This window comes from Balaenoptera ricei, chromosome 14 (genome assembly GCF_028023285.1).
Source record: "Balaenoptera ricei isolate mBalRic1 chromosome 14, mBalRic1.hap2, whole genome shotgun sequence".
NCBI classification, from domain to species: domain Eukaryota; kingdom Metazoa; phylum Chordata; class Mammalia; order Artiodactyla; family Balaenopteridae; genus Balaenoptera; species Balaenoptera ricei.
This window is the reverse complement of record NC_082652.1, coordinates 36230047-36252139: the sequence shown is the minus strand read 5'-3', so window position 1 is coordinate 36252139 and position 22093 is coordinate 36230047. Positions and strand designations below refer to the sequence as shown.

At 35.8% G+C, this 22093-nt stretch overlaps 2 protein-coding genes across 6 annotated transcripts in view; one reads left to right on the top strand and one right to left on the bottom strand.

The window, feature by feature from the left end:
- Positions 1-13707, bottom strand: part of METTL4 (methyltransferase 4, N6-adenosine) — a 473984-nt gene extending 460277 nt beyond the window's left edge. For 3 of the 5 annotated variants that reach the window (XR_009497264.1, XR_009497265.1, XM_059894453.1), the window contains exons 1-4: positions 13622-13707; positions 12491-12887; positions 10941-11003; positions 1751-2120 (exon numbers count right to left, since the gene is read on the bottom strand). Coding sequence is in view for 3 of the 5 variants with exons in the window: in XM_059894453.1 (XP_059750436.1) it covers positions 1751-2120; positions 10941-11003; positions 12491-12887; positions 13622-13623 (832 nt within the window). In the remaining 2 variants the exon portion in view is untranslated. Of the gene's footprint in view, positions 1-1750; positions 2121-10940; positions 11004-12490; positions 12888-13151; positions 13172-13339; positions 13599-13621 lie in introns of those variants that run through there. The other 2 variants (XM_059894454.1, XM_059894455.1) reach the window with 2 other exon arrangements.
- Positions 13708-13788: 81 nt separating this feature from the next.
- Positions 13789-22093, top strand: part of NDC80 (NDC80 kinetochore complex component) — a 61861-nt gene continuing 53556 nt past the window's right edge. The window contains exons 1-6 of the mRNA XM_059894276.1: positions 13789-13889; positions 15519-15628; positions 17036-17113; positions 20362-20485; positions 20585-20757; positions 21449-21551. Coding sequence (XP_059750259.1) covers positions 15528-15628; positions 17036-17113; positions 20362-20485; positions 20585-20757; positions 21449-21551 — 579 coding nt within the window. The 5' untranslated portion in view covers positions 13789-13889; positions 15519-15527. The remainder of the gene's footprint in view (positions 13890-15518; positions 15629-17035; positions 17114-20361; positions 20486-20584; positions 20758-21448; positions 21552-22093) is intronic.

Here is a 22093-nt window from a genome sequence, read left to right as displayed (position 1 = left end):
ATAAATGTCCTATAAGTCTTGGTAGCCATATTAACATGGTCCTTTCAAGCCTAGATAGGGTAGGTGTGGTTTTTTTGCTTTTGTTTTTCAACTTTTTACACGAAATAAAACTTGTCTTTTAACTGATATACTGACCACAACAAAATGTCCCCAATTGTCTACTAGTGTCCTTTTCTCTGGACCAGGATCACACATTGCATTCAGTTGCCACGTCTCCTAAATTTCCTCCAATCTGGAAAAGTTCCTCAGTCTTTCTTTGTCTTTTATGACCTTGATACTTTTGAAGACTACTGGCTAGTCATTTTATAGAATGTCCCTCAAGTTTGGCTTTAGTATTTCCTCGTGATTAAATTTAGGTTCTTTATTTTTGGCAAGAGTACCACCATGCCCTTATCAGAGCAACATTATTAGGAAACACAGTGTCAAAATGTCTCATTATTAGTGATACTACCTTTGATCATTTGGTTAAAATGCTGTCAGCCAGGTTTCTCCAGTTTTACCTTTGTAATTAGTAAGTATTTTGCAGGGAGATATTTTAAGACTGTGCAAATATCCTGCATCTCATCTTTTCATCCACTATTTTGACACCCAAATACTATGATATGTGCCAAATGGAAATTTTCTAGTTACATCATTCTACCTACATTTATTAATTGGAATTTTACTGTGAGGAAGAGCTGTCCCTTTTTCTTTTATAAACAGAGGTATATTTTTGTAAATGTACAATCTCATAAGTGATCAAAAGAATGCAAATTAAAATAAGGAAGTGATGGTTTTTAAACTATTAGAGTAACAAAGATCAAAAAGAATGGGGAAAAAAATGTTCAAATATAGCATGATTTTCTCATTAATTTGTTATCTTGTCATTTACCCTGAAGAATTTATTACACTGTGACATGAATAACCAATCATTTATAAGATGGTTTGAAAGTAATTAAAAGAAGCTTTTCATTAATAAGCTATGTTATGTTAATAATGTAAAATTTTGCTAAAAAATGTCCAAATAACATTAAACAGCAGATTAAATTCAATTTGATCAATATACCTCTCATCTACATCATCCCTTAGAATATTATAATAGTTATAATTTGTTAGAAATATATAAATCACTGAGCTAAGCTCATGATGCAGATTATCTCATCTAATCCCCAAAATTACCCTTGGAAGTAGGTATTATCATATCCATTTTATAGACTAGGAAACTGAGGCTCAGTTTTGTGAAGTACCTAAAGACTCATAGTTAAGCTTCAGAATCTAAATTCAAATTCAGGTGTATATGACTCTGGACTTAAATATCTAAATTTTTAACTTTATACAGGAAAATATTTTGAGAAACTTTAGACAATAAACTTGAACAGTAGCTTAAAATGTAACCTAAAAGGCTAGGAATGGTTTGGGAATTAACATTCATATATGAAGTATTTCTACTTTGCTATGAATAAAAGCTAAATAAAGTTATTTGGTCAACCCCAACTGTATCCTGAATTCATAAGTACAGAACAGTAACTATGTTTACTCTCTTGGGGACTAGTTAAGTTTTTGACCCTTTGTTTGTAATAAGAATTTTTTTAATTTTTAAGACAGAAATCAGCACTTTAAAATTGAATTTAAAAGAAAAAATACACTGAGAAAATTAAGTGTTTACCCTATCACAAAATGCTGGTACTCATTCAACATTCAGACTTGTTCTTGACTTCTGAGGCCACAAAAAAATTATCTTTTTCTAATAATAAACATAATAATTACTTACAGTTCAGAAGCGGGTGTATACAAGAAATGTCAGACAAAAGAAAACTGCTTTTTGGTGGCAGCAGGTATTTCTGTCCCATTAAAGTAATCATTTTTGTAAAGCTAGAGTTGTTATCAACAATCCGTGAAAATAAATACTGCTCTGTAACAGATATATCATCTTCCATCAATTGTAATGTCTGAAGTTCCATTTCATTTAGAGAAGGCAAATGCTTTGCCATTTCACATAATTCTGACAAATTGCAGGTATCAAGTGGTAAGGTAATGGGCTCACTATACTTGTCCCGTTTTTCATAAAGTGGATGAAGAAAGCCACTTTTGAGACCTTCTTGGATTAACTGTGAAGATCCATCCAAAATCAGCCCCCTGATCTGTAAGAGAATTTTTTTTAAGTACATTAAAAGGTCACTGACATTAAAACAATTTTCTAAATAATAAAGTTCCTACTATGCTTTGAATACTTCAACTCTTGGATTAAAATCAACATTCTTAATGCTTACAGGAAAATAACTTTATACTACAAAAAAAGTTAGAAAGTGTGAATATACCTTTGAAATGCTATTTCTTAACTGTGGAATGAAACAAATCTCATGAACTCACTGAAAATTAACTAACCAAACAATATATTGAATACGTAGAAAATGTATCCTTAAAACTTTATAAGATAAATTTGATAATGTTTCTAAAAGAAAGTGGAACTTCTAATTTTATAAAAAGAATTAAGGGAATTCCCTGGCAGTCCAGTGGTTAGGTCTCCACGCTTTCACTGCCAAGGGCACGGGTTCAATCCCTGGTCAAGGAACTAAGATCCCGCAAGCTGCGCAGTGTGGCCAAAAAAAAAAAAAAGAATTCAGTTTAAATCACATTTAATCTTAAATTTTTCTAGTAACTTAATTTTTTACATATTTATTTATTTATTTATTTATTTATTTACTTATTTGGCTGCACCGGGTCTTAGTTGCAGCACGCAGGATCTTCATTGCAGCATGCGAGATCTTTAGTTGCAGCATGTGGGATCTAGTTGCCTGACCAGGGATTTAACCCAGGTCCCCCGCATTGGGAGCGTGGAGTCTTAGACACTGGACCACCAGGGAAGTCCCCCTAGTAATTTAATTTTAAAATAAATATACCTTTGATTTTATAAAATATAGCTTGAATTGTAAAAAAAAAAAAAAAAAGAAAAAATTAACTCTATAAAATGAATATATAAACAAAGGTTTTCAATAATACAAACAAAATAATTATAAAACTAAAAGCCAAGTTCTGCTTCTGGACAAGATGGAGTACCTTTAATCTGAAATTACTTTTAAAAAATTATTTTAAAAAAACGGTTTTCAGACCTTGGATGGATGTCAAGCAGTGTAGAACAGCAGTCCCTAAAAAAGGAGAAACCAGTTGCTCCAGCTTACTGCCTTAGAAAGTTTCTAGGTAGCAGTACAGGAAAGAGACCCATTCAGAGTCCAACAGTCTCTCTGAGTTAAGGAGATAGAGCTGGGAGTCTGGAAAGGCCAAGGCAGCTATAGTTTGTAGGGCAGGATACCAGAGAGGAGAGAGCTGCACAGACAGAGAGCTCTTGAGAGCTGCAGAGGGTCAAGTCTCCAGCTGAGCAGTCATCAGCACATGTATGTGATGAAATACCCAAGGTCAGGGAAAGAACCAGATAAAATGATCAGAGGGAGAAATCCCCAGAGTTCACAAGGGCTTGTGCAGCCCATTTTTAAAGATTAGGAAAAAAAAGTAGAAACGGATATTAAGGCACTCATTATTATAAACATATTCATATGTTCAAAAATGTAAAGACGTGCAAAAAAAAAAAAAGAAAAAAAAAATGTAAAGAAAAAATGCACCTGTTAAGAAGAGATAGGGAAACTATAAGAAAAGACCAAATTGAGTGTCTAGAGATTAAAAACTACAATGCACAAGTGAAAAATACACTACACTGGAATTACAGCAGATTAGACACTGAAGAAGAAAAGGTTAATGCACTTGAAAACAACGAAATAAAAGCGCCCAAAATGAAGGTGACAGAAAAAATATTTGAGGAGATAACAGCCAAAATTTTCTAAATTTGCTGAAGACTATGTATTCACAGATCCAAGAAGATCAACAAATGGAGAAGGAGGAGGAAGACGAGGAGGAGGAGGAAGACGAGGAGGAGAAAACTACATTAAGGAACATCACAATTAAATTGCTGAAAACGTTCAAAGCAGCCAGAGACTTCCACTTTCAACCAAGATGGAGTAACAGGGACAACAGCTTTCAAGACACTGGACATCAGGCAACAAAGGAGAGTGAAAGAAATCATATGACTGCCCCAGCTAACTGCCTGGAGATTTTCCAAGCCACAGGAAGAATCTGGGCAGAGTCTAGAAGAAATTCAGAGTTGAGGAGACAGAGCTGAGAATATGGGGAGGCCAAGACAGAGTACACAGGAGAGTATCAGAGAGGAAAGAGCTGTACAGAGAGAACTCTGGAGATCTGCAGGTAGTCACACTGGAGAAATTCCCCTAAATACTGATCACTCCAAGTGTGTGGGGGAACTATCCAAGGCCAAGAAAAGAACCACCCACGAGGACTAAAAGAAACAGTGTCTTGAGCTCTCACAGGGCCAAGAATAGTACCTGTTTCCAACACTCAGACCAGAAAACATCATGATTCACAGGGCAACTGGAGGACATTTCACCATGGGTCTTCCTGTGTGAGCAGAGGCACTGATAGCTTTTGTTCCAGAATAAATTTTCAAGGTGTTGGTTTGTAACCTCAAGAGCTTCCCAGGTGAAATCTGAAACTGGCCCCCGTACACAGAGGGCAAGGAGAGACCAAAGAAAAGAGGCAGACCACTCTAGATGGGAAGATGGCAGGTTTAACGACAAGAGAACTTAAAAACGAGGCTTGTCTTGGGAGGCTGCAAGACAAGTAGATCTCTGTACCTGTCACCCAGAATCCTAAAAGCTAATATAGAGTTCTTAACTGGGTTCAGTCACATACACAGTCCAGATCGTCTCAACAACAGCTTACTCTCTCAAGGCTATGTCCCTGAAAACAGCTCCCACTGTGGGAACGGTGGGCAGAGTGTACAGTCCAAAGACAAAGGAGGGGTGAGGAGCCTCCAAGTGTCCAGGTCAACCAGTGGTCATATCCTCTCGATCAGTTCCTCCAACACAAGGATATTCATACAGCATGGAAGACGGAGATCATGTCTCCCTCCAAGCCAGAAGGCAGATCTGTTTGCTGTCCAGGTTAATAAAGGCTGACTCTGGGACAAAAAGTTGGACAGGTTTGTTTGCAACCCATTTTAAAAAACTGGGGTTCCCTAACCTTGGGGTTCTTTAGCTATGAACTAAATCTACTGCATGCAGAGCATACACCGAGGCTCCTTGGCATCGTCCCCATGGAGTACAAGGGAAGTCTGTGAACAAAAAGCATATGCTTCCTGCTATGCAGGGAGCAATAAACTCCTTATTTTAATAAAATCTTAGGTCTAAATCTACTTTAATAAAATCTGAGATCTAAACTTGCTAACTTGTTAGCTTCCAAATAGAGTAAAATCTCAGACAGTTCATCCCAGTTCTTGACAGGGTTATTGGGTAGATAACAGATTTTGTGTCAGTAAAAAGGAATAATCAGCCTTAGTTTAAAAACATCATTCTAAACTCACCTAAGAAAAATCTACCCAGCAATTGATAGACCAATTAAACCAAAAATCTCTAAAGATGAAGAAGTTCTGAACAACACTACCAACTTAACCTGATATTCATAGAACACTGCATCCAACAACTATAGAATACATATTCAAAAATACATTAAAAATAGCACACAATACAGTCACAAAGATAATTCATATGCTGGACTATAAAGCAAGGCTCAATAAATTTAAAAGGATTGAAATCATCAGAGTATATTCTTATACCCCAACGGATTTAAGTTAGAAATCAATAACAAGAAGATATCAAGATAAACCCCAAATATCTGGGAATGAAACAGCAGACTTCTAAATAATTCATATAGGTCAAAGATAAAATCACAGAGGAAATTAGAAAATATTTTGAAGTGAATGAAAGTGAAAATACAAAATATCAAAATATGTGGAATGCAACTAAAGCAATGATTCAAGGCAAACTTATAGCTTTAAGTGCTTATATCAAAAAAAATCTAAATCCACTGACAAAACCTTCCACTTTAAGAATGTAGAAAGAGAGCAAAGTAAACCAAAAGGAAGAAAACAATAGAGAACAAATATCAACAAAATAGAAAATAGATAGACAGTAAAGAAAATTAACTAAGTTAAAAGCTGGTTCTTTGAATATACTTGACATCAATTCATGTGTCTGATAAGGGATTGATATCCAGAATATAAAAGAACTCCTAGGAATTCCCTGGCGGTCCAGTGGTTAGGACTCCAGGCTTTCGCTGCCAAGGGCGCAGGTTCGATCCCTGGTCAGGGAACTAAGATCCCAAAAGCCATGCAGCGTGGCCAAAAAAAAGAACAAAACTCCTAAAACTCAATAACAACAACAAAAACCCAATTTAAAAATGAGCGAAGGACATGAATAGGGACATGAACAGACATTTCTCCAAAAAAGATATACAAACGGCCAACAGCACATAAAAATATGCTCAACATCATAAATCATCAGAAAAATGCAAATCAAAACCACAGTGAAACACCACTCACACCCATTAGGATGGCTGTTAAAAAAACAAAAACAGAAAATAAGTGCTGACATGGATATGGAGAAACTAGAAACCCTTATGCATTGCTGGTGGGAATGTAAAATGGTACAACCACTGTGGAAGACAATAAGGCAGTTCCTCAAAAAATTAGAATTATCATATGATCCAATAATTCCACTTCTGGGTATATTCCCCAAAAAATTGAAAGCAGGGACTAGAACTGATATTTGTACACTCATGTTCATAGCAGCATTATTCACAATAGCTAAAAAGTGGAAACATCCCAAATGTCCATTAACAAAAAAATAGATAAACAGGCACTTCCCTGTTGGGGGAAAAAAAAATCATTCAGGAGATAAATAATGGTGATGGTTACAAAACAACATGAATGTACTCAGTACAACTGAATTGTACACCTAAAACTGGTTAAAGTGGTAAATTTTATTTTACGTGTATTTTGCCACAGTAAAAAAAAAAAAAGCTGGTTCTTTGAAAAAACAACAACAAGAAAATAACAAGCCCCTAGCAAGAAAAGGAAAGAATACAAATCACCAACATCAGGAATGAAAAGGGGTATCACTTATCATCACAAATCCTACGGACATTAAAAGCATGATAAGAGAATACTATGAACAACTTCATGCCAATAAATTTGACAAGTTGGATGAAACAGACAAATTTCTTAGAAAATACAACTTGCCAAAATTGACATAAGCAAAAGCAGAAAATCTGAAAATCCCTGTTATCTATTAAAGAACCTTATATTGTTCCTAAAAACCTTCCCCAAAAGGAAACTCCAGGCCTAGATAATTTCACTGGTGAATTACTTCAAATATTTAAGGATGAAAAAACACTGATCCTATGAAAACTTCAACAAAGAACGTGTAGCAGATGGATGTATACGGATGTATAGCAAATGAAAAGATTCTCAACATTATTAGTCATTAAGGAAATGCAAGTTAAAACCTCAATAAAATACCACTACACATTTAAAAGAATTCCTAAAATCAAAACTCTGATGATATCAATGCTAGTGAGGATATGAAGCAAACAGAGCTCTCATACTTTGCTGGTGGGAAATGCAAAACAGTACAACTACTTTAGAAAGCAATTTGGCATTTTTTTATGGAGATAAATATAACATTAACCATCAAACCAAAAATACCATTCCAACATGGAAATTTAAAACTCTATTACAAACAACTCTTAAGCAAATCTCTAGAAAACCATGATATTTCAATGAAATTTCACATCATGACAATTACAACACAACACATCAGAACCTACGGTATGCTGCAGTGCCCTGAGAAAAAAAATCATAACATTGAATACTTCCATCCAAAAAAAAAAAAGAAGAAAAAAAATGAACTAAGACAACTCAAAAAGTCAAAAAAAGAAAAAAACAGAAAGAATAAATTAAAATGGATTAAAGCAGAAATAAGTTAGACATTTTTAAGGTAAATTAATTTCAAAAACAACTAATAAATTAGGCAAACCATTAGCTAATCTATCAAGGAAAAGGGAGTAAATATACAACATAAATAGTGAAGGCAAAATAACCACAGAAACGGACTATGCATAAACAAATTTAAAAAATTAGATAAAATGGATAATATTCTAAGATAACATAATTTACCAAAATTGACTACAAAAGAATTTTTTTTAATCTAAAATTGATTTCCAAAGAGGAAAAAGGAAAAGCTGTCAAAGAAGCATCCCCACAAAAAAGCAACACACTGAGATGAATGCAAAGGGGAGCTCTACCAAACTTTTAAAGAACAGATTACTCCAGAGAATTGGGGAGAAAAAAAGAAACACTTCCAACTTCCAACACTGAAATATGTAAATATCTGTATATAATTATATATATAAAACAAAAAAATTAAATACATCAGACCAATCTCACGACTGTCCCAAATAAAATATTAGCAAACAAAATCCAGCAGAACATTTAAAAAATAATACATCATGGTCATTTGGAATATATACTACAAATGTAAGGTGGTTACATATGATTAAAAAATCAAAGGAAAATATTAGGAGAAAAATCATCCATTCAATCTCCATAGATGCTTAAAAAACATTTGATAAAATTCAGTAACTACATTTGATAACAACACTCAATAAATAAGAATACATGGTAACTTCTTTAACATGCTATTTCCAACTCAGCCCAAAACCCAGTGGAGAGGAAATCATCTCCTACAAAGTCAGGGACAAGGATAGGTAGTCTCACAAATGTAACTTAATATTGTATCATATTTTCCAGCCTATACAATTAGAGAAGATAAATAAATTAGAGATATAATAATTAGAGAGGTGTAAGTAAAACTATTAATATTTGCAAGAGTTATAATTATTACCTGAAAAATCAAGACATTCAATTTTTTTTAATTAATGCAAGATCTATATAAAGAAAATTTTACAGAAACTTAAACAAATGAAAAGACACATTTATGTTTTGGAGTAGGATCACAACATCTTAAAGATGCTAATAGTAAATGTTTATAAATTTGATTGCCATAAAAATTCCAATAGGTTGTTTTTTCTAACCAGACACCAAAATTGATCCTAAAATTCATATGGGAAAATAAACAAAAAGCCCAGGAAAATTCTGTAAAAAGTAGCAATAAGAAGATGGCCCAGGGTGGGGGGTGGGGGGTGGAGGGTGGGGAATAAGTACTACCAGATAAGATATTAAAACATATTCACATTATAAAATCTCAAAAGAGATTGGCAAATAAATAGTGAGACAAACAAGTAAGACTTAAAGTCCAGAAATAAACTCAAATACTTATGTGAATTTAGTATATCAAGCATCTCATATAAGGAGGGGAAAACTGCATGAATAATGGTAGGACATATAGGTAGTCAATTGGATCCATACCTCACACTGTATACCAGGATAAAGTCTAAATGGATCAAGATATAAATTTGAAATAAAATCATAAATGTTCTAGAATAGAACACAGGAAATTATTTTAAAACCTTGAAGAAGGAATACTTCTCTAATTATGATTCCAAAATTCAGAAGTCATAAAAGAAAAACATGAATTCAACTAAATGAAAATATAATACAAAATTCAACTAAATGAAAATATAATACAAAATTCAACTAAATGAAAATATAATACTGTCTGCATGGCAAAACCAAAACCAAAAAAAATCATAATTAAAATTAAAATAACAAACTGGGAAAAATATGCTTGTAATTTACATGATAGACAAAGACCTAATTTCCCTAGCATATAAAGAGCTCCTATAAATCAGTAAGAAAAAGAGCAATCCAATTTTTTTAAGTATGCAAAGGAAACAAACAGTTCACATAAAGAAATACAAATGAATTTTAAACATACATTACAACACTTAACTACATTCATAATAAGAAATGCAAATTAAAGCCATACTAAAATACTATTTTTCAACTATTAGATTGGCAAACATCAAAAATGATAATATACTGTAATGGTGAGGATGTGGGAAAACAGGCAAAATTATACATTTCTAGTGTGCTAATAAGATGATACAATCTCCATAGCAGCAATTTGGCAGTATTTATCAAAATGTTCAAACCCTCTGACCCAGAAATTTGACTTGTCAAAATTTATCCTGCAGATAGCACACATAAATATAGAAAATGACATGTGCATACTATACCTAAATGTCAGCAATTAAAGATTAAGTAAATATAAGTAGGAAAGACAATGAGATCTAAAACAATTTGTACCCTCTGTTTCCTCTCATTTCTTTAACTCCCAGATCTCATAACCTCTAAGTTCTAGAAATACATCCTTCATATTATTCACTTTCTTCTGCCACTATCTTAAGTTGTTTTACCTACTGACAATAGGCTTTTATAACTCAGAAATTTTCTGGATTTAACCAATATAGCATAAGTTTACTTATGTTAAATATGTAAATGAGAAGTATATGAGGTTTTAATAAAAATTGGTTTAAATTGTTCATTACAATAAAAGTAATGATAAATCACTCCACTGTTAAATTCTAACCTTGATCAATATGATTGCTTGAGGGACTTCCCTGGTGGTGCAATGCTTAAGAATTCGCCTGCCAATGCAGGGGACACGGGTTCAAGCCCTGGTCCAGGAAGATCCCGTATGCTGCAGAGCAACTAAGCCTGTGCGCCACAACTACTGAGCCAGCGCTCTAGAGCCCGTGAGCCACAACTACTGAGCCCACAAGCCACAACTACTGAGCCCGCGAGCCACAACTACTGAAGCCCGCACGCCTAGAACCCGTGCTCCGCAACAAGAGAAGCCACCACAATGAGAAGCCTGTGCACCATAACGAAGAGTAGCTCCCGCTCGCCACAACTAGAGAAAGCCCAACAGCAGCAATTAAGACCCAACGCAGCCAAAAATAAATATAAATAAATAAATCATAATTTTTTAAAATGACTGCTTGATTTTTAAGAACATCCTTATTTACATTGTCCATTTATTTATACTAGTTCACATTAACCTTCTAAAGTCATCAATGAATATTTTACACCGTACCTTTGTATGGTATTCCATAGCATCCAATTCACCTTGATTGAAATCAACACATCTCTTACGCTTCTAAAGAGTAAATTACAGGGAAAAAAATTATGTGGCCATCCATCAAAATAATGATATTTTGAAATATATTAGTACTTCTTTTTTCTTTATCACATTTTCCATATTGTGTATCTCATTCTTTAAGAGGTAATAATTAACTACTGAGGTCGAAATAAGTGCAAAGAGTATGGACTAAGGAGGTAAGATTTCCCAAATAATAATAATTATTATTATTACTATTACTACAAACTTAATGGGTGATAAAAGGCCACGTAGGCGTTACCTACTATTAGTAAGAACTAGTACGACATAAAATGGCACTGACATCCATAGAACACAAGGAAACTGTGACACTGTATAAGAGTCACCAGTGTCATCTATCAGTTGACATACGGTATAATTATTCTGAACTTTCTTAATTTCTACAACAAAAAAAAAATTGCAATGTACTTTTAATAGATCTTTATGTGTAATCTGAGGATTAGGTATAAGTAAGATATATTAACACCGTTCTACATCTAACAACTCCATAGCAAAGAACATGTAAGACTGCAATATAGAGCAGGGACTTTGTACTTTTCATTGCTGAAATCTCAGTGCCTACATGGTGGCAAACTCCTAGCGGGCTAACAACAAAAGCTCGTTGGCTGAATAAATACATGGACTCTCTATTACTTTCCTTATTCTAATTCTCAACATGCTTTCTTATTTAGTATCTTTCTTCCCCACTCAATTGTAAGATCTAAAAAGGCAGAGATTATATTTATCTTGTTTCATCACTCTTTGTACAACAGCACACAGAAAGATCTCAAACATTTATTGGGTGAATAATGAATGTAATTCCTATCTCTTACAAAGAAAATGTTAATATAATCTATCTGAAATGGACTTTGTATAATCACCTCTGAGCTCTTCAAATACATAAAAAGTATTCAAGCATAATTAATTTGACTCTGTATGACACTCTCAAAACTTCTGATTGCACCAATGTGTATACAAAAATATATACTTTAAGAATATATATTTTCCATAGTAGCTGTCTAGTTTTATCACTAGAAACTTTTCAAAAATATCACCCTTCTTCCAAATTTATTATACAAGCTTATCCCCAAAGGATAAATCTCTAAAATTCCCCCTTTATACTGCTATATACTGCTTTAGAATTTTACAGAGAAAGAAACATATTTTTGAGCAAAAATAGGTGTAAAAACATGCAATTAATACGAAAACCTAGGCAGACAGGGTTTCTTTTTTTGTTACTTAGTTTTGTTTGTTTAATTTACAGAGCATTCACTTTTGAATCAACTTTGCTTCTGAAATACGCAAATTTGGTCTTCTAAGAATGGCAGAATGTTAGCAAAAAGTTAAAAATCACTCTGGACATGCTAAAGTCTTATTATGCTTTATTGACTATTCTTTATACTTAGTAAATCACAAGATATTTGAGATGCTGGAATAATAAATTTGTGTTCTCTGTAGAAAAATTTAAATTTCTTAAAACTTATTACCTTTCCATTAACAGAAATGGAGATTTCTTTCTTAACATCATTTACTAGATCTTCCTTTTCATTACTTTGTTGGCATTCTTTGTGAATAGCATAAGTTATATAAGGTTTGGTGACATCAAACAGTTCAGATCGAAAAACATATTTTTGTATGAACATTTCACAATTTCCTCCATCATCATTTTCTGGCTTAGTGGTAGAAGCAATACAGGTAGCAGAGGCTCCAAAAGAGGACACAGAATCCATGTGAAGAGTATCAAGATGAACAGAAGAAGTAGGCTCTTTTTTACTGCAACAAGGCTCATGATGCTGGTGAAGTTCATAACTTATCTTGTTAATGAAAGAAAGATGATCCAGTAACCATCCTGGTGATAGCTCACGCACCACAGACATACTCTTCCTTTAAAACAAACAAACACCTCTGAGAATTAGACACTAGAAGTAAAACCCAACTTTGCAAATTAAGTTCTAAACTCAGACAGGAAAGGTGACGTGCCCAAAATTACAACTGGTTGATGGCACAATTGCTACAAGACCCTGGTATCCAGACTTCGGCTCTGAGCTCCCCTCCCGCCACCCACCACTCTCCAAGTTTGGGGCTGTGTTTGCCTCTGAGTTCAAACGCAGGGAAGCAGGGATGTCATATTTTAGCAAAGTAACCTACTGTTCTCAGGTCACTTTTCTCTCCTAATTCTCGGCTCCACACTAGATCCTCCAGCTTTCCGCAGGCCACCGCTAGAGCACCTGGAACCCCAGAAAGCGCTCAAACTCTGAGCCCGAACCCTGGCGGCGGCCTCAGCAGCGCGACCCTGGGGCCGACTGCGCCCACACTCGGCCGTCACTATCTCCTACCTCGCCGCCTCCCTTGTCAGAAAAGTGCACGCCACCTTCCCAGACTTGCTTCATGAAACAGCACCCATCTAAACAGTGGTCCGGAAAGACACTCCTTTCAGGGCACAGAAAAAAAAAAAAAATCTCCTTTTCTAACAGTCAACTGGAGCCCCCATGTTGCTGTACGGAAAAAACGTTTCCAGGGCTGCCTGGAGCGCTCTGCTCGCTACTCAGGGACATAAAGCGCTCGGGTGTTCACAGCTAAATTTAAGGGACGGACCAGACTTCGCAGAGGACACTTACATGTGCCGGGAGACGCCCGAGCGCCGCCGTGAGGCGGCGGCGCTTCACCAACACGCAGAGTTCCGGCGACGAACGGCGCGCGAGAGTTGCGCACGCGCGCGCATGTCGTGCGCGATGACGTCAGCGCCGCCGGAGATTTTAAAATTCGAACGGCGCCGGCGGGTGGAGGAAGGAGTTTGTGTTTTGGCGGCTGACGTCCTGTCTAGCGGGCAATAGCACGGTTTACAGCAGTTCGGTCCCTGCGTCGTGTCGGGAATCTGGAAGAAAGGTGACTAATGACTTTGGGTTAATTTTGTTCCAGCAGCACCGGGCTAGAGGGAGAACGCCAGGGCGCCAACAAGTTAGATTCACGGGCCCTGAGGAGCGACGTTTTGGTGTTTGCTGTTGTAACCGGCCCCCGGGCCCCATCTGTGCGAGGCGCTGGTTTCCCGGAGTCCGGTAAATTTCTTATGGCAGTGATTTTCCAAGGGAGAAGGGGAAGGCCAAGGTGACACTGATGGGGTGAAGAGGACATGGAGAGAGGAAAAGGGGAAGAATGGATGGTAGCAGGGAGAGGAAGAACGAGATGAAGAACTGTTTGCTGTGGTGCGTTTGAGATACTAGTGTAACATCCTGGTGGCCGTGTAAGGAGTACATCTTAAAGTCTTAACCTCAGATTTTAAGAGTACATTTTAAGTGGAGATTGGGAGTGGACAGATAGGTGAGAGTGGAAAAGTTTAATAGATCAGAAGCGTATACCGAAGAAGAAATAGCCAAACAAAGAAGGAAAGAGTGTAATCAGTTTAAAAGACAAAGGAGAGCCCCAAGAAGTAAAAGGATAACCACAGATGTCCACTTTCTTGGAAACCAGGGCAGGACCTGGAAGGGCTAGGTGTATAGTGTCTAATGCCTCAGAGTTAAGATAGGATCAAAAGATGTGTCAGTCATGAGTATCTCAGGAGGCAACCGTTTCAGTAGATGGGAAGGGAATGAGATGTGAATGTGGTCTGAGAAAATGGAAGCAGTCTGTAGACCAGACAATTTGTCCTTGATGAAAGGGAGATTGAAGCAGGAGGGGCAGTAATTGAATAATGTAAATGGGAAACAGTAAGTTAAGGACAGAGCAGAAGAGATGGACATTAGGAAAAGAAAACTGAATAGCTCTGTTCCAAGACCAAAGAAAAGGAAACATCAGAGGTAGTTCTTGTCAGTAGCCTCTGACTTCCCATTGAAATAGGCACAGCCAACAGTGGTGATGTGGTCTGAGTTAGGATTTAGGAGTTTAACTACCATAAATACCCTGTGAAGGTAGGAATCATACCTTATTCACCTTTGTATTGTTTGCATTGCTTGCACACTCCCTCGTACGTGGTAGGCAGTTAGTAAGTGTTTATGTGTGTTGAATATTTTTAGTTAATTTATCTATTTAATTTTGGCTGTGTTGGGTCTTCGTTTCTGTGCGAGAGCTTTCTCTAGTTGCGGCAAGCGGGGGCCACTCTTCATCGCGGTGCGCGGGCCTCTCACTGTCGTGGCCTCTCTTGTTGCGGAGCACAGGCTCCAGACGCGCAGGCTCAGTAGTTGTGGCTCACGGGCCTAGTCGCTCCGCGGCATGTGGGATCTTCCCAGACCAGGGCTTGAACCCGTGTCCTCTGCATTAGCAGGCAGATTCTCAACCACTGTGCCACCAGGGAAGCCCCATATGTGTGTTGAATATTTTTAAATGGAGTTAAATAGATAGATGTTCCCTGCAAATGAGGACTTCACCTTACATGAACAAGCAAAGATAGCCCAGGAAAGATTATCTTGAAAAAACAGTGAAACTTGGCTGCCTTTTGTTTGAGAGTAAAGATAATAGTTGTTGCTTAATGTACCATCTATGTCTGGAAAGACTTGTTCATTACCAAATTCGTGAATGCAGGTCATAAGCATGAAACGCAGTTCATTTTCCACCGGTGGTGCTGGCCGCCTCTCTATGCAGGAATTAAGATCCCAGGACTTAAATAAACCAGGCCTCCATACCCCTCAAACGTGAGTACCTATGTCTTATTGTCTTTGGCAAAGAAATCTGTAAAGGAGGAAAATACAAAGATGTAGTATGAGCGATACTGTGATGAATCTTATCTGTTCTCAGTGGTACCTAATTTGGAGTCAGTGAAGGCTAAAAGTGGGCATGTTACTAGGTGTTGTGTTTTATCTCATTTGATACTTAAATCTCCAAAGCCACGTCTTTTGCTAGGCAATCCCTGAGGGACTGCTAATTCCTTTTCAGCACTCTTTCACTCTTTTATTTTCCTCCTTTACTGTAGAGCTGCTTGTTTGAGCAGGTTCTCTGCTGTAACTTCTGTTTACTGAGGTGTATCCAACTAGCACAGTTCTCAATGAAAGGTATTATTTGCCCTGACAATTAGCTGCAGTTTAGTAGCAGCCTATAGAAAACCACTTCTCCAAAGTATTTCCTCAGGATTCACTGGGAAAAAAAAGGTGCCCAAAAGAACTTGCTATCACTATAGTCAATATCCTGTAATGATCTGTAATTGAAAAGAATCCGAAAAAGTATGTGTATGTGTGTGTGTGTGTGTGTGTGTGTGTGTGTGTGTGTATATACATCTCAGTCACTTTGCTATACACCTGAAACATTGTAAATCAACTGGACTTCAATTCTTTTTTAATTTTTTTAATAAAAAATAAAATGAGGGAAAAAAAAGAACTTAAAATCATAAACTAATTTTTCCCTATGAATGAATTTCTTACAATTAAGAGAAGGCTATTTGTAACCATGTTGAGTTCTGTCAGTCCTTCTCTATTACCAAGGTACAAGTTACTTGCTAACTGTCCTTAAGTTACTTGGGTTTACATAGTATGAGCCTCTGCTACTTTTAGAAATTTGAAATATTTGTACATTTTTTTCTTCTGAAATCAGAGAAATGTTTTGTACTGTTGCACATTACTACTCCAAAAGATTTGTGCCTTGAATTGCATTCAAAGCTAAAAGGCTGCCTTTGTCAATGTTTCTGGTCTGTAATTGATGTAATGGATGTTCTTAAGTGTAGCTGCAGTCTAATAAAGAGTGAACCTCAAAAGAAAAAATTTTAAATGTGGCTATCATTCTGTGATTGAAAATATCTATTTTTAAGTCATTTCTTTTCCTTTGAAGTTGTTATCCATAAATGTACATATTCTAGGATAATTAAAATTACAATGTAGATATGGGGGTTTTTCCTCCTTTTTTCTTAACATTTTAGTGTTAAAACTCATAGTATGTTGTAAGCCTATCCTCTTTTTGGTAGCTATGATTGCTGCTAAAAATTTTCATGATTTTGAATTATTCTTATAGGTAATGAGGAAGAGGGGTTGGTTCCAATGTATTTACAAAAGTTTCTTGAACTAATATTTTTCCACTTATTTAAAGAGTTTGTTTTTCTCCTTTTCTTAAAGCAAAGAGAAATCAACCTTTGGAAAATTGAATATAAACAAACCCACATCTGAAAGAAAGGCCTCTGTATTTGGTAAAAGGTAATGATATTTTTTATTAATTCTAATGGAAGGGATTCTTATAGCCATGGATTGAGCTAGATGCTGTCAAAGTACAAAAAATTAGATGGCATGGTCCCTTTCAAGAGAAAGTTATAATCTAGTTTTCCTCTGTTTTAAATGGTTAAAATGGTTATATTTGCTTTAGGTTATGCTGAGATATATCAGCACATTTAGACCACTATTTCATTGTTACAAGTGAATACTTGGTTGAAAATTCTACACATAGCTTTCACATACTATGGAATAGCATTTTAAAATTAGGAACCATCATCTAGTCCAACATTTTAGCCAAAGACTTTTTTATACTCAAATATTAAAGACTCCAAAGAGCTTTTATCTTGTGGGCTGTATCTATTGATATTAACTACATTAGAAAATGAAACTGAGAAAAAAAAATTAGTATGTATTAATTCAGTTTAAAATAACAATAACCCAGGACTGCACTTGTGATCCAGTGATAAAGAATCCACCTTCCAATGCAGGGGACACGGGTTCTATCCCTGTTCAGGGAACTAAGATCCTACATGCGGCGGGGCAACTAAGCCCACATGCCACAACCACTGAGCTCGCGCACCTCCACTAGAGAAGGGAAAACCCGCATGCCACAACTAGAGAGAAGCCTACATGCTGCAATGAAGAGCCTGCACATCGCAACGAAAGATCCCACATGCCTCAACGAAGATCCTGCGTGCCGCAACTAAGACCCGAAGCAGCCAAATAAATTAATTAAATAAGTAAATATTAAAAAAATAAAGTAAAATAAAATAACAGTAACCCATTACATGTTAATATAAATTAACATGCTTTAATTTTTTAAAAACAAAACTATTTCAGTAAGAAGAGTGACATTTATATTTTTGCAAATCTCTTTAATGTCTGGCTTAATAGAAGATAGCTAAATTCTCATATCTGCTTCTGAATTCAGTCTGTTATAATATCTGACATCATGTAGCCAGCCTCTGGAAATCTCTACTGTACACTCAACGAAAGAATGAGAATGAAAGGTGTGAAAAAAATCTTAATTTTATTGTGAAAATAGTTTTGACTTCTCGATCCCCTAGGGCACACTTTGAGAACCATTGTCTAGAGTAGATCAGTAGTTGCCTAGGCTGGGGGTAGGGTAAGGATTGACTGGTAAGGGGGATAAGATTTGGGATGATGGAAATGTTTAATATCTTGATCATGGTAGAGATTACACAGGTGTAAATATTGTCAAACCTCATCAAATTGTATGCTTTAAACAGGTGCATTTTATTCTAAGCAATTATACCTCAATAAAGTTAATTTTTTAAAGAAATTTCCAACTCCAAAATAGAGAAACTGTTCATCTCACCAAAAACAAAATATAACTTTGTTTTGTTTTGTTTTGTTTTTTATATAAGTTTATTTATTTTATTTATTTATTTTTGGCTGCATTGGGTCTTTGGTGCTGTGAGTGGGTTTCTCTAGCTGCAGCGAGCGGGGGCTATTCTTCATTGCAGTGCGTGGGCTTCTCATTGCAGTGGCTTCTCTTGTTGTGGAGCACGGGCTCTAGGCATGTGGGCTTCAGTAGCTGTGGCACGTGGGCTCAGTAGTTGTGGCTCGCGGGCTCTAGAGCGCAGGCTCAGTAGTTGTGGCGCACGGGCTTAGTTGCTACGTGGCATGTGGGATCTTCCCAGACCAGGGCTCGAACCCGTGTCCCCTGCATTGGCAGGCGGATTCTTAACCACTGCGCCACCAGGGAAATCCCTATAACTTTGTTTTAAAACAAATGTTTATTTAATTATTTTGAAAATATTTAGAGATGACATATTTGTTACCTTATGAAAAGTCTTTGTCATGAACCCAAGTTAAACTGTTTCTGGTGTTTATTCTAGTTGATAAAAAATCTTAAGGCATTTTTTGTAATGTAACTTTCATCTCAGAGCTGAATGTCAGAGATAATGATGATAATGATTATAAAATCTAACTTTTGCTGAGCATTTTTGTAAGCCAGAAAAGTGCTATTTTATATCTCTTTTAATCAATCCTCAGAACTGCCCTATGTGTAGATACTGTTATTGTCTTCATTTTAGACATTAGGAAATTAAAGCTCAGAGGTTAAATAGTTTACCCAAGGTCATACAACTAGTCACAGAGACAGAATTTTTAACCAGACTCTGGTTCTAGACCCTATTCTCTTAAACTATAAGTTGAATGATACAGTATTTTGATTGGTTGGGAAATTTTTTTATAATTTAAAAAGCTATCTATTAGTGCAGTTTTGTGTAGAATAAGAGCTGAGTCTATACATGTATTCTTTCCTAGTAAAAAAAATATATTAAAGATTAAGTAATAGCAGTATGTAGAAAAATGGATCTCAAATAGCAAATTCTCAGGGGAAGAATTAGCTAATTAGCTAGTTAATCAGAGCAGTGGCATCAGCGAGCCCAAGCTAAAGAACTTTTAGAACCTGGTCAGGAGAGAACTTGAAAGCAGCAAGCAAACATGCAGGGAGAAATTGTTTTGATGAACAGAGTTCAGACATTACAGCAGTGTTCATTGTAACTCAGTTTTGCGGCATCTGTCCAAAAAGGAAAATTATTGTCCCAAGGATATTTAATAAACTACAATGGTTAGGTAAATTGGGCCACAAAGAGAAGCAAAAGAAACCATTATAAAGATTTAAACAAATGATGTTTTGTTTTGAGAGGAGGGGCTTATGATGGAGCATATATGCTATAGCTATTAATGACTAAAAAGTAGCAACATATATTTATGGTAAATAACAATCAGATACATAATATTGCACGACACAATAACGTTCATGAAAAAAAGCACAATCTGTTTCAACATCTCAAATTTTCCCGCAATAAATAATGGCAAATAAAGGGGTTGGAAGTGAAGGAGCAATCATGGAGGGGCAAGTAAGATGTTGAAAGAACCTGGGTTATTGAGTAGACCTGGAGAACAGTTGGTGCAGAAGACCTAGTGGACTCAAAATGCACAGTTTTAGAGGATGATGTATGTGTTAGCAATGCAGAGCACCAGAAGTGTATTTTTCTTCCCACCTCATTTTCTACTTTAATCTTCATTATTTGCTCTTTTTTTCTCTGCTTTGAGTAAGAGAAATCTTAGTTAAATAAAAACCAAAGAATTGAACTTTCATGTTTGATGCTGATGTTAAAATATAAAATTGCCTTGAAATAATTTAGGCTTGACCACAGAAGGAAATAATTTTGACTGACTTTTAAAAAATATGTTTACAGAACTAGTGGACCTGGATCCCGGAATAGTCAATTTGGTATATTCTCCACTTCTGAAAAAATCAAGGACCCAAGACCACTTAATGACAAAGCATTCATTCAGCAATGTATTCGACAGCTCTGTGAGGTATTTTATAATCTTAAATATTCGAAATTGTGAGTGTTAAGTATTTTTCAATAATTTTCCTATTGTAAAATGTTTAATGTTTAATAAAAATTATTGTAGTTTCTTTCAGAAAACGGTTATGCATATAGCGTATCCATGAAATCTCTACAAGCTCCTTCTGTTAAAGACTTCCTAAAGATCTTCACTTTTCTTTATGGCTTCCTGTGCCCTTCGTATGAACTTCCTGACACAAAGTTTGAAGAAGAGGTTCCAAGAATCTTTAAAGATCTTGGGTTTGTATGTTATATTTCTCATTAGCCTGGAGAGATTGTTGGAACACAGAAAAGAATGAGACTCAATAAGTGTGTAAAGATTTTGAGTTAGAGAAATAATGTATTTTAAGATGGTCACTATGGGCCACATATGCAAGATAAATTGAAAAGGCAAAAAAAACAACTTTTTGGAGATTATTACTGAACTACAGATGATAGATCATAAAGCCCTCAACTACTGATGTGATGAGGAATAGATAGAATAGGCTAGATGCTGCAGATTTTATAGAAACAGAAAAGATAGGATTGAAGGCCTGGTGAAAATGGAGTAAGAAAGTCCAGAAAAGCCTGTGTAGAATAAACACAGGGGGAGAAATGGATTTGAGGAGGAGAAATACATACATGTGGTTTATTTGGGGTACATTGGATTTGAGGGAACAATCTTTCAGGAGCGAAGTCCAGCATGTTGGTTGTAAATCAGGTTTTGCAGCTTAGGGGATATATGTACAAAGTAATCTGCAGAGAAAAAAAACAAAAAATACACAAAACCATTTGAGGGTAAGAAGACGAAGGAGAGAATCTCAACAAGTATCTTGCTTCTAAACAAGTCGAGACTGATACGTGGAATTTTTTTTAATGTAACTTCTTGCTTAATTTAGCCATTATTTTTACAAAATTAACATACTGGCTTATGTTTTCTGATTTTTCATAGGTATCCTTTTGCATTATCGAAAAGTTCCATGTATACAGTGGGGGCCCCTCATACGTGGCCTCACATTGTGGCAGCCTTGGTTTGGCTAATAGACTGCATCAAGGTATTTGATTTCTCATTTTAATTATATATATAGGAAAGATTTTTTTTTCCCCTCAGGATATTTCTATTTCTCTCCCAATCTTGCTTTTACCAATTATCTCAAAATCTGCACCAGTTTTCAGTTTTCAAAGCATGTTTGATTTTAAGTTCTTCAAAATGTTAATATATGATTCCAGAGGTGAGGAAAGGAAATATAATGGCAAGGAGATCATTTGTCTTCATGAGGTTTTACAGCTCAAAAACAAACAAACAAACAAACAGAAAAAAAAAAACACAGCGAAATAAGTCAGTAGGAATTTCCCCCATAACATTAATTTGGTTTTCTTCCCCTTTTTATTTAAAATCCATATTCATTGCGAAAGTTCTGGAAAATACAGAAACGCGTACACAGAAATTGGTATACTCATAATCCCACAACTCAGAGGCAACAACTTAAAACATTTCCTTAGGATATAGTTTTAAAGGTGCATTTTTGCTATGCAAATTATGTGTATTTTTTCAACTTTTGATACATATTGACAAATTTCCCTCCAGAAAAATTGC